At 42.1% G+C, this 12,501-nt stretch overlaps 1 protein-coding gene across 1 annotated transcript in view; it reads right to left on the reverse strand.

Moving 5' to 3' along the window:
• The window catches only part of ttc9b (tetratricopeptide repeat domain 9B), a 23,854-nt gene extending 13,970 nt beyond the window's left edge, over positions 1-9,884 (reverse strand). Inside the window, exon 1 of the mRNA XM_046074443.1 lies at positions 9,200-9,884. Coding sequence (XP_045930399.1) covers positions 9,200-9,656 — 457 coding nt within the window. The 5' untranslated portion in view covers positions 9,657-9,884. The remainder of the gene's footprint in view (positions 1-9,199) is intronic.
• Between the last annotated feature and the right edge of the window lie 2,617 nt (positions 9,885-12,501).

The raw sequence follows: 12,501 nt of genomic DNA on the forward strand, positions 1-12,501 counted from the left end.
CCCGCGCCGCAGGGAAAACACATCCGGCCATCCTCGGAAAAGAGAGCCATGCTGTACCTCAGTACCCGCACGGAAAGGGCTTCGCAACGGGCACAGGCAGCCCCCTCGAGAGCTGCCCGTGCGTGCTCCATCCCCAAACATGAGACACACATCTCATGAGAATCTCCATCCGTGATGTACCAAGGGCAAGAAAAAAACACACCTTCTGTACATCTGGTTGCCGGACATGCTGGTAGACTTCTTCTTCAGGTAAGACACACTGCTCGTAGGACTGGAGCTTTCTTCAAACAACATACAGAGCGCCTGCTGAATAGAAAAAAGCTAATGATGAGTGTGTACAGGTGTGCTTTATACTCCTCCGGTTATTCCGTCACACCTTACCGTTCTAGCAACAAGCCAATAGGATTGGAGTGATTTCATTCACGTTCAGACCTGCTTCGCCTAGAGGCGTTCCCATAGTGTCGTAACCGACGCAGTTCGAGTTCCCTCGAAGGGGAACCACCTTTAGTACAGCATTGGCCAAATGATTTGTCAAGCACTCTGCCTCTTGAAAGAATCAGACTTGCTCTGGCATTTGTGATTTTAAGTGAAATGTCTTGACAGCTAGAATAGCTTGTAATGAAATCTGGAATGGATATCCACGGTGCCCAGTGGAGAAATCCTAATGACTTTGGTGCAGGGATGCTGGAAGACAGTCACAGTAGGCCTAAAGGGTGCTGACAGGAGGTCAGTCTATATGATGACGTCATACTAAATGGTGTGCGATATTCATATTTTTTGTATTCTTTTGAATTGCCAGGATAACTTATATCTAATAGTTATTAACAACAACTTTTTTAGACCAATTTGAGAATGTTTTACTCTACAGCAAAGAGTAAACTGGAACATCAACATACTATTTGTCAAAGCAGCGACAGCAGCTACACAGTCAACAACAGGATCTAATGCATGAGAGCCTGGATGAGAGAGAGAGAGAGACCCATGACCAGTTCATTATAGTTTATAATAATGCAGCGAGGTGAGCATACAGACATTTCATAGAAATATATATAATATTTGGTTCTGTCTGTCTGACACTTCACTGATAAACCACAGAACTGTAGAATAACATTAGGCTTCATGATCAAAGAAAGTTTTTATATCACGTCCACACTTCTGTCTATATTTACAGCTCGTCCACATGAGGTTCTGTCGCGCTCTCTCACTGCGAGTCTGCATCACACTTTTATATCAATTGATGATTTTCATAATACCAGACTTTTCCTCTAGTGCCACAGTTGTTTCAGTGAAATGTCGCAACAACTAGATTGCCATGAATTTTTGGTTACAGACATTCATGTCCTCAATCAGGATGAACGGCAATAACTTTGACTGCCCTCTAATTTTTCATGTATGGGTCAGAATTTTTGTCTGGACTACATGACATGGCATGCTAATACTTCGCTTTTGATTCAATGCAAAATTGAGGCATTCAACAGTACCAACTCTGGGAACACTTACAGAGTTTCAATTTAAAAAAAAATAGATGTGACAAAAAGCATAATAATATTATATTATATTTGCTTGCTGCCTCTATGTCCTCTTCTTCTGCCTCCATCTCTCCCCCCTTAGTCCTGACCTGTCCCCTCTCTTTCCTTTTCTTCCTGACGGATGACTGAATCTTATTTACTCTTGTGACAGAAGTCATCTGGGCCTGTCGGGGCTCTGATATAAATCAGTTTGGTCTGAATTGGATTTTTTAGCACCCTCCCCCTCATGTGGAGAAAACAAACAAAAACATGCAGCACAAAACCCTCCCTTCATTACTTGGAGGTCATAGAGGCGAGCATTTTCCTCCTCTGCTTCCCTACTTGTCACTCTCCTTAACAGTTCTACCCTCCCTCCTCTGTCGTATAATCCCATCATATTTAAGAGTTCTGCCCAGTTTCACGTGCTCCATTGGTTTTACTCCCTCCCCCATTTCGACTCACCCCTTCCCCCATCCACCAAATCTCCCTCCTCCTCTCTCAGCTTGTGAGGTAATTCAGAGATCTGGTAAAGTGAAAACAGTACAGTGTGCGTGGTACAGTTGGGGGATTGCCAGTCTTACTCCTGACAGCAAGGCCACGCCATCTGCAGCCCTGGCACACAACACTCCCGCGGCTATCTTTCTGCTCTGTCCACCCCTCTAATGGCAGACGTACATGCACAGAGGGAGGAAAAACACCAACCAAATCTCCCCCCCCATCCCCCTTCTCACCCTCGCACGGCATCGCTTTCCTTCCTCCATCCTGCTATGAGCACATTGCATGGAGAATTTCTTCTCTCCAAAGCACCGGGCAAGTCCTTTTCCTCTCCCAACTGCTTATAGAACCCTGCTTTCTCCTCGCCTTAACCCGTCTTTCTTACGTTTCGTCTCCCTGTCTCCTTTCGTCTTTACTCTCTTGTCCTGCCCTTATCTCATGCACTCCACCACATCCCCTGCTGATGGAGCTGGCGGGAGATGAAAGGGAAGAGTTTTCTGTTCTTTTCTGCTTTTGTAAGCAAGGCTTGACTGTTCACTAGCAGTGGGTCAGAGTGGACTGGTGAAATCAACCCGTCTGTGGTGATACACATCACTGACATTATTCTAATGCATCCGCCATCTGAAGCAAGACTGGACTGAAGAGGCCGTGATGTGTTGAGTCTTCAAAGCTGTGGAGGAAGTGCAGCGATAGCACTACAGCTCTATGATGAAGGCCGTGCTTTTAGTTTTGATCCAGCAAGGAACAGATGTTGATGTCACAAACAGGCTCATTGAATCTTTAGTATAAGGCCTGTTATTGCATGCATGGTTCATTGATGGCCTCAGTGTAATGTCCCCCAGGCTCTGAATACAGGACACCTGATGGAACACGTCTGTTTAATTAACTCTTGATCTGTATTTAGATACGTTACCTGAATAATGCCATCTAAACCATTTGGTCTTTGCATTTACACCTGATGCTAAAATGCCTTCTCAACTGTTCCCGCATTGTATTTGGATCTTAATATGCAAATTAGTTAGGTGGGGCTAGCAAACATGGTGTGTCCTAGGTGCCAGGTTTGCCTAAGATAGCAGGAAGAGGCGGGGTTAGATGACCTTTCAACTTGTTGGGTGTTTTATTTTTCTTTCTTGTGTGGTCTGGGTGATCCGACCAAATTCTTATCCCAATGCGTTCTGCGTGCATTTACATCTGGCATTAACATGCTTTTTGGTGATCCAGCTAACATCGCATGCTAATGTCAGGTGTAGATAGGGTCACACACATTCAGAAAAGGATGAATTTGGCGCCATGAAATGGAAAATGATTTTCCAATCCACAAATTGATTTTAATGTTACTGTGTTTGGAAACAAAATTAAGTGTTGTTTTTCATCATTAAAGGTGCTCAAATCCATATTTTTACATTAACAATGGATCAAATGACTATGTGTAATGTGAAAGGGTATGTTCATAGTAACAACCCCTTACTTATCACTTGACTCCGCCGTTCTCCTCCGCTCTAAGCAGCATTTAGCGTTCTGCAGGCATTGTTTTGGTTTTCGGGGTCTTAACTTTACTTTTTCGGGTCACTCTCACAGCATCGTTTTTGGCAAAAATTGATCTGAATTCTAAAAGTCTTGTACCCTACTGATGGCTGCAAGACCGCTACATTTCACATTTTATTTTTTTTGTGAACAGAGAATTAAAAACTGAAAAGCAGATTGTGGAGTGCCAGTGCCATGAGATGCATGTTATTAACTACAACTGCACATTGGTTCTCAACACCAGTGGGAAAAGGTTTTCTACAGGCTGCTCATAACCTGTCAGTGTATGTCTTGAATTATCCATCCCCATAGCTGCTTCTGCATGTGAATACAAAAGACCATTATTAACTGGCAGTGTAAAATTTGAAAGCCATGTTTCAAACTGGTTTCACTGCAGAAACAAATAGTTTGCGTGTTTATTTTCATTCCTGTAACAATTTTTCTTAAATGTGACGAGTGGGTGGAAATTGCTGCATCATCATCATCATTATGGCAAGCTGTTGAATAAAAAAGGTGGCTGGTGTTACGAAACAATCAATTTCACTCATCCCCTCTTGCTGCGCCTCTCCTAGGCAGTGACTTATGAGTCATTCTCAGATCGAGCCAGTCAGGAGAAACAAAGGGAGATTTCAGACAGAGATCAGAGCAATCAGGAGTTAATGAAAAGTCAGATTGATCGCTCTCACCAAGCCATCCTTCTCCCTTTTTTATGCTCTGCCTGCTTTCTAATGTACACTGGAGGCGATTAAAACTTTCTGTAGCTTCTAAACTGGTGGATACAAGTCTGTCTGTGTGCTGTTTATGTAAACTCAGACTAGCTGCTGTTAAAATTGCTTCTTGCTGATCAATATCAGGAATAAGAGCAAACAAACTGCAGACACATCTGTTATTCCTGTATGTGCCTCGCAGTGTGTTTGTGGTGGGTGGATGGATCGCTGAGGCGGGCTGGCAGGCAGTCTGCCTCTGGCCAACATGTTGCACCACTGTGAGCTGCGACAGACACAGAAGGTGGTGGTGGAGTAACCCATTTAGATACAGCCCTACAGGGACACACAGACTCGGGGTGTCTCCTTAACAAGGCCAGCAAATAGGACATTCATTATCCATTGTTATTCTGTTTGACAGAATCAGGTAACATTACTGCTGGTGCTGAGATTTAATTATCAGTTTCTATTCTCTTTAACCACATTCACTCCCCTATGTAATGTTAAAAACTCAAATCCTCTCTGTTGCCGGCATCTTGCCTACTATAATAATCCCGTTCATTCCTGGATTTCTTTTTTTTGAAAACACAGTTAGTTTCTCTCTCTGCTCTTTTCCTTCTTCTTCTTTCTCTTCTTATCCTCCTTTCACATTAGTTTTATCAGTTAGTTTTCCCCACTGTAAATCAACTTAGATCAGCTAATACATTAACAGATATTTTCAACTCAAAACTGAAAGTAAAATGTCCACTGTTAGTTATTGTTGTGACTGGATTATTCAGTAGTATTTAACTGTTGTAGTTTCACTATTTTATACACTATTTGCAGTATAACAATTCATCACTTTTTTAAAGGTTAATATAGTGGAGTAGAATTATGCATTTGAAAAAAATGGAAAAACTCAAGTTAAGTACATGTATCTCAAAATTGTACTTAAGTACAGAATAGTTATTTTCCACCAATGCAATGAGGGAAAAGCTTGCCCTCATCACAACAAAGTCAAGAAGATAAGAACACACGCACACACAAATCCACTAAACTCCCATGCACGCCATTACATTAATACTTAAACAAAATCAGCAATGTCAGCAAAGGGTACAGAAAGACTGTCAGGAAGCGCAGCGCTGAAAGCAACTCCCCTTCACTCTTACCAAACACACACACACACATTTGCATACATGCACAAACAAACTCTCACGTGTGTGACTGGTGCTGCTGCTCGCTTGTTGCTCTCCAATCATGAGTCAGAGCCAAAGACAGCCGACCAATGAAATGGCAGCTCCTCACTCATAACCACGGTGACCGCCGTCTGCCTAGCAGAACTCTGGGTAACCAGGTGGAGCCGCACAACAAAGACCTGCAGCTGGATTACTATGCACCTAGCGATGCACTTCTCAATTTCAGTCAGTACGAGAGTTAGTACTGTTCTTAAAAAAGACAACCTGCCATCTTTTACTAAATTAACTGCCATTTTGTTACTTTATTTTCACAGACTAACGCCAACAAGGACCACAGTGGCCTGATAGTAACCTTGAATATGAATTACCATGTTTATCACACTCTCTGACATCACTGAGGAAAGTCAAAAGGGAAATAAGAATAATTTTGCTGAGATATTCAGAGTTGCGTGGGAGCTTATCACAACATACCCTATAAAGTAGGCTAAATATATGATGATATTTACTATATAAGTATTACTCATAAAAGAGTCATGTTCATCCCAGTGAGTGAGTCAAATGTTTTTAAGTAGATCATGTTTTTAAATAAAAAGATATGTTTAAATTATATGTGGGATCTTCAAACAAGTAGGAATGGGTATTTTGATTCTAAAGCTGTGACAGACTTCATTTAAAGTTATTAATTCTGTATGTAATTCTTATGTATGATGCTTTGGCAATATTGTTATTACACATTCATGCCAATAAAGCTAATTTGAATTGAATTGAATTGAATTCTCAACAAATCCAGACTAGAAGCTAAAGACTGATTTATCTTACTCCTCTGTACCATAGAGCTCCATTGCTGTACAAGAAATATTAAAAACACATCAATAAGCCACACTTGGTGACATTTGGAGTTATTCCCACATGCACCGTCCTGCTGCTGTAAGTACACACTAAAGCAACGAATGTGTATCAATAAACAGCTTAAAATAGACCGATAAATGCACTGTTTTGTGCATTTGGTAAAAACCACAGTGGTCAGTTGCCTAAAAAGGAAACTATATGTTTGTGAGGGGCTGGGGTGTGAGATAGATGGCAGAAAGGAGATGGACTAACACTAACACTTGTTGGTTTTGGTCTATTCATGGAATAGGGGGTGGTGATGGCGCATAGATAAGATGCTTGCCTTTGGTGTGGGAGACCTGGGTTCCCACTTGTGTCCCTGAGCAAGACACTTAACCTCTAGTTGCTCCAGAGGCGTGCGACCTCTGACATGTATAGCAATTGTAAGTCGCTTTGGATAAAAGCGTCAGCTAAATGACTAAATGCAAATGTACATTTGTTGACAGAGCTCACACAGGTTACAAGCAATAACATGACAGAAAGATTAAGTTTATGGCAGTCTAAGGTTAAATTCTGCAGGTTGAATAAGTAGGAAAATGAATGTAACCATCCAATAAGCCACCCTTATAAACGTCTTAATCAGAGTAAAGCACGTTATTGTCGTGCCAGTAAACATAGCTGTTTGTGGCAAAGCAAGGTTGAAGTGAGGTTTTCTCTGTGTGTGTGCGCATGTGCACACTCCTGTTTGAAGCAGCAGTGAGAGAAGGGCATGAGCTGTGTTAATACAACAACAGGGAAAAGGCCCAGTGATGGTTGCCATGGTAAATATGGCCCCCTGTTGCGTGCTAGCAGTCCCTTCCTCCCCCTCCTCGCCCCTTTCTCTACTATCCCTCTCCATGTCTGTTTTTCCACTAACCGACTTCCTTTCTCTCCTTCTATGATTTACACCATTTCTACTGCTTCCTCCTTCCCCGAGTCACCCTCCCTCCTCCATATTTCCTTCACGCCACAGTGGCCTCCCTACGGGCTATAGACAGGCCCTGAATGCTGCACAGAACGTGGCGACCTTCAATGCATCATTGCAGGCTGACTGGGGCAGCAACGAGACGTCACCACCGTCATGCCACACTCCTGACCCAAAACCACATCGGTAGTGATGTCTTGTAATCACCTCCTGGATGTTCATCCTGACCTGCAGTTCACACTGCATACTGAGCACATACTGGGATTAAGCAGAGCTATAGGCAGCATATTCATCATTGTCAGTTTTTCTCATATCACTGTAACAGTATTGTTTTGTACTATTTTGTTTAATACTACAAAACAATTATAAGACATTTCTTCCTGAATGCTCTCTGAAATACTGAAAATTTAACTTGACTTCACAGAACCGAGCAGTCTGGGGTGATGAACAGTAACTGGCAGATGATTGTTTGACAGATGACACAGTGACACTTTAAGATTAAGTGAAATAGTGAAATATGGAAAATAATGAAAATAATAATCGGAGGACCTTCTTTCAATGTGAAAACACACCGTATCTTTGGAATATTTTATCAGAGGTATTATAATATCTATTTGGTTTGGTCTAAGTGTTCATCAGTATTTGTTTTATTGATTATTCTGCAAGATTATTTAACCGATAACATTGAACAAGTTGTCAGATTATTTCTTTTTAGTACAGCTCTTATGGCTATAATATGAAATGATGGGTAAAATATGTTTAATTCTGACACCAAAAATGTTCAACAAAGTTCAGTAAATTTCACAGAAAAACCCCACAATTCATTAATCGGCAACTGTTTTCATAATCAATTAATAGCTTGAGTAATTTTTTAAGAAATAATGCCAAATATTGCCTAGTTCGAGTTGCTCCAGTGTGAGGATTTGCTGTTTTTTTGGCTTTTATATCATTTTAAACTGACTATCCTTCGGTTTTAGACTCTTGGTTGGAAAAATCAAGACATCAGAAGATGTCATCTTGGGCCTGTAGAAAGTTGTAATGGACATATTTCAGTATTTTCTTACATATTATTGATAAAACGATCAATCAATAATAGCAATTCTAGTTTAACGGGCGTGTTTTTGGAGCACCCACACAGCTTTATTAAAAGTCTGAACTTTCAATAGGTGTGTAGCAAACAAGTGAGCAACTTAAAGTAGTAACAGGTGTGAATACTACAGTGATAGAAGAGCAGTAATGAGTTAATGTTCGCTGTGCTCCAGGAGCTCAGTTAACCCTGTAGTAAAGTCACTGCACTGCCTTGACACAGCCCTACATCACCCATTTGTTGATGCCACAACATGGCAGCGTGGTGAACTGGTCTCCTCATGAAAACATCAAGGCCTATTCATTTCCACTTTATTTATTGTCTTTTTATTTTCTCTTTCTCACGTGTGCATGCCTTCAGTTAATGTAATTGCTGGGGGGTAAATAGCAAGAGAGGCTATGGCACGCAAACCTTTTGAAATGGGATGGAAATGATGGGATGTGTTATTTATTGTGATACTAGGCTATGGAGCAATGAATAAGACTAGCCTATGCCTTTGGTGTGAGGGACCGGGTTCAATCCCCCACTGTGACCCATCCACCACTGTGTCCCTGAGCAAGACACTTAACCTCTAGTTGCTCCAGAGGCAGCAACCTCTGACAGGTATGGCAATTGTAAGTGGCTTTGGATAAAAGCATCAGCTAAATGTAATGTAAATAATGCTGTTTTTGTTCAATGACCACACACACACCCTTCCCATATTCTTCATTAAATTAGACACAATGTGATCTATTCCTGCACTCTTATAGGCCATGTGTTATTTCACCTGCCTCCACACAAGAGAAATCCAGCACCTGCCGAAATATAGCCTACAGCCTGTGAACCCGGTGAACCGGAACAGTCAGCAGCAGACTAGGCTACTTCAAGACTATGGAGGTCTGAGTGTCTTGTGGGGGTGCACCGGTACGGCTCACCTGTCAGGCTGTCATAGCACTCGATCTCGGTGCTCTCCACGGCTCTCCGCTGCTCCTCGGTCAGCTTGGCCGCGGCTTGGTTCAGTAGGTTGACCTCGGAGCCCGTCGTCCCGTCGACAACATGCACCCCTTTGAGTTGCAGCAGCGCCCGGTGGTACTTGCCGATCGCTTCACGAAATTTCTTCTCCTTGTAGCAGCGGTGACCCTCCACCTTGAAGTCGATGGCTTTCTGGATCTTCGCCTCCATCTCCATTTCAGCGGAGCCGGCCCGATACCCGCCGCCGTCGCTTCCGGCGGCCGCAGCCAGGCTCCGGCCACCGGTCTCCGGGTAGCTTTTAAGGCTCTTTATCTGGTGCTGTTTGGCTTCCATGTCTCTCAGTGAAGGCGGCTGGAGCGGGCCATGGTGCTCGGACACGAATGTGTGTTTTGGGGAGGACCGGAGCAGCGTGCTGTGCATAAAGGATGCGGGACAGATCGGCAGAGACGGCAGGGCAGGCAGCGGAACCGGAGAGACGACGAGCTCCGAAAAACAGCCAAGACACGGGCTTCAGAAACGTCTTTGTTTGCTTGTGCTTGAGGAACGAATGTCAAATGAATTTAAAGGATATTTGCGTTTAAAAAGAGATAAATAAGGCGCGCTGGCACGAACATGCTCCAATCATCAGTTCTCCGAAAAACAACTGAATCCTCGCTCTGGTCCGCTCGCGGAAGGATGCTCGGGTGGATTTCTATGGCAGCAGCCTCCGAGGCACGCGCAGCTTCAGCACCACAAACAGCGCACACACGACAACCCCTGCCGCGCGGCATTGTGGGGGAAAAAAAGAGAAGTCGTGAGGCGTTGCTGCAGACCAGATTTTCACATGACAAAAACCGAAGAAACGTGCTGAAATGTCCTGACACGATCGATTATTTGACAAAACGACACTGCACCTAGATAAATTGGTTAAAACAGTGTATTACTTAGGCCTATATATGGGCATAAATACTAGCTCATTTGCATATTTATTGAACTATTAGACAAAGGGCACGCCCTACCGCTCACAGTGATAGGCCTAGTCTTATATTTATAACAGGCAATTTAAATGATTAATTAATAGTCGCCTATATTATTGAGGATTACGTCACTCCCACTGTTTGGAAGTGGCCAGATGTCACAACTAAAAAACAGGTTACCGGCTGATTATGATACAGGCTGATTCAGCTTAATACTGTAAGTTGACCCCCCCCCTCTATAAACCTCACATTATGGCCAAACTGCCTGATGACTTCAGCTAATAAGGTTTTCAAGGAGATGGAGACGGACAGCAGGAGGCTGCAGGGACCAGAGGAGGATGAAGGGCAGGATGAGGAAGGAGAGAGCGACCTCTAGGGGAGATAGTGTCACTTACACCCATTTGATGTGATGTATGGCAGGGGTTTTTCAAAGCCCCCCCCCCCTCACACACACACCTTTAGTTTTGGTAAGTTTCGCTCAGTTCCTGGATGCCTATGAGATCATGATTATATGATTTGATCCCATAGACACATTTGAGCCAAGATAACCTTAAATTGCTGTTTGACATAACTTCTGACTAAATAGTTTTTAAAAAAAGGTCTGTCCTAAGGCATTTATAAGTTTCTGACTCTGTTGGGGGAAAACAGTTCCCCCAAACTACTGTATCTCTGAACTCAAACACATAGGCTATTCTGTGTAAACTAATGCAATAAGTAATGTACTATTGTGTCACCTCCATTCAATGAGCCTCCCCTGAAACTGTTTGGAGCCCCCCTAGGGAGGCCTGCCTCACACTTTGAAAACCCCTGATGTATGGTAAACCTGCAGCTCACCAGTCTTATCTCTGCATAAATTATACATCATTTTCTGCAAGGTTATCACCTTTTTTCTTCCAGATTTATTAACAACCATGCATGTCTGAGGTGTGATTCACCTGGTTCATAAGCAGCAGCACATACAAAGGAAAGCCTCACATGAGGTTAAGGGTATCCTCTGTGAGTCACGTAAACACTTGCAGTTTCAAATATTTGTACTGAATTCTAAAGTGCCAAGTGTCACAAGCAGGAGGTTTTCTTACCTTTCCTGCTTGAATCATTCTCTAATTTGGAAATACTCAATTGTCCCTGTGGGGAATTGGAATTCAGCATCAACGACATTTGTTTGATTTCAGACTGCACAAGATGAGTAATTTGATTTTTTTGTTACTGACACTTAACACTTCACTATGTAAACATTTAATAAATTGTATATAACACACTATAATGTAGTTGTACAAGGACATTTCCTGTTTAATGTACAGTATTTGTCAACAAATATTATTTTATATCAATACAAGTGAGTTTTACTATTTTGTCATTCATTATGTGTTGTTGACAAATACATTAACTACTTATATCTGTTTTATAGACAATATGTTTAGATAGAACTCATGCATGCTAAATAGAGGGACTGAAATGTTATATCAAGCTGTTAATCCTGTATCTCGTACTTTAAAGCACTGATGGATAAAATAACTAGCATACATAGTTCAGGTATTTAAATGTGTCATCAGTGTGGACCTCAGGGTATTTATAGATAAATAGAGACGGACTTGACTGATGGGATTGTCCATGGATTCTGTAACTAGCTCATATTCACTTACTGTCCTCAAGTAAACTTCATGTCTTCTGTCTTTTTAATCTTTAAAATAAGGTGGTCAGCATCACACCAGTGCAAAAACATGATATTTGGGAGTCACCACAGCTGTTTTATACCTACAGTAGCTCTCTACAGATCATGTGTAAAAATTACAATAATACTGCTGTGAGATCATGTCATCTAAAAATAGGCTAGATGAAATGTTGTCCTTTCCATTTAAAGGGAACCTCATGTCTGAAGCAGCCAACAGCCGCATGTAATTATGTCGTTTCTGTCCACATGTTCCATTTTTGACATTACCCATGTATTTGTACTGAGGAGGTAAACCGATGTAAACGTTTTTAAAAAATACAGTTAAGATCTGGATGCCAGACGTGTTCCCAGCTGCAGCTGATCAGAGTAAAGAAGCATTCTCTGATGAAACATCATTAACATAACGCGCCGACATGTCAGCCAACATTATGCAGCAGTAGCTACCTCTTTGTGGGAGGAGCAGGAATTTAATGGGTTTATTGATAAAGGATCAGCTACATGATCCCAGGGGAATAAAAATATTGACTTTGTTGTTATGTCAATACTTAAAAAGAGTCGCAAAGAACAGTTTGTGCCAATGACATACACTGAAAATATCTCCTTCACATACACACAGAGAAAAAGAACAGCAAAGACA

The sequence above is a fragment of the Micropterus dolomieu genome, linkage group LG17 (assembly GCF_021292245.1).
Source record: "Micropterus dolomieu isolate WLL.071019.BEF.003 ecotype Adirondacks linkage group LG17, ASM2129224v1, whole genome shotgun sequence".
In the NCBI taxonomy this organism is placed as follows: domain Eukaryota; kingdom Metazoa; phylum Chordata; class Actinopteri; order Centrarchiformes; family Centrarchidae; genus Micropterus; species Micropterus dolomieu.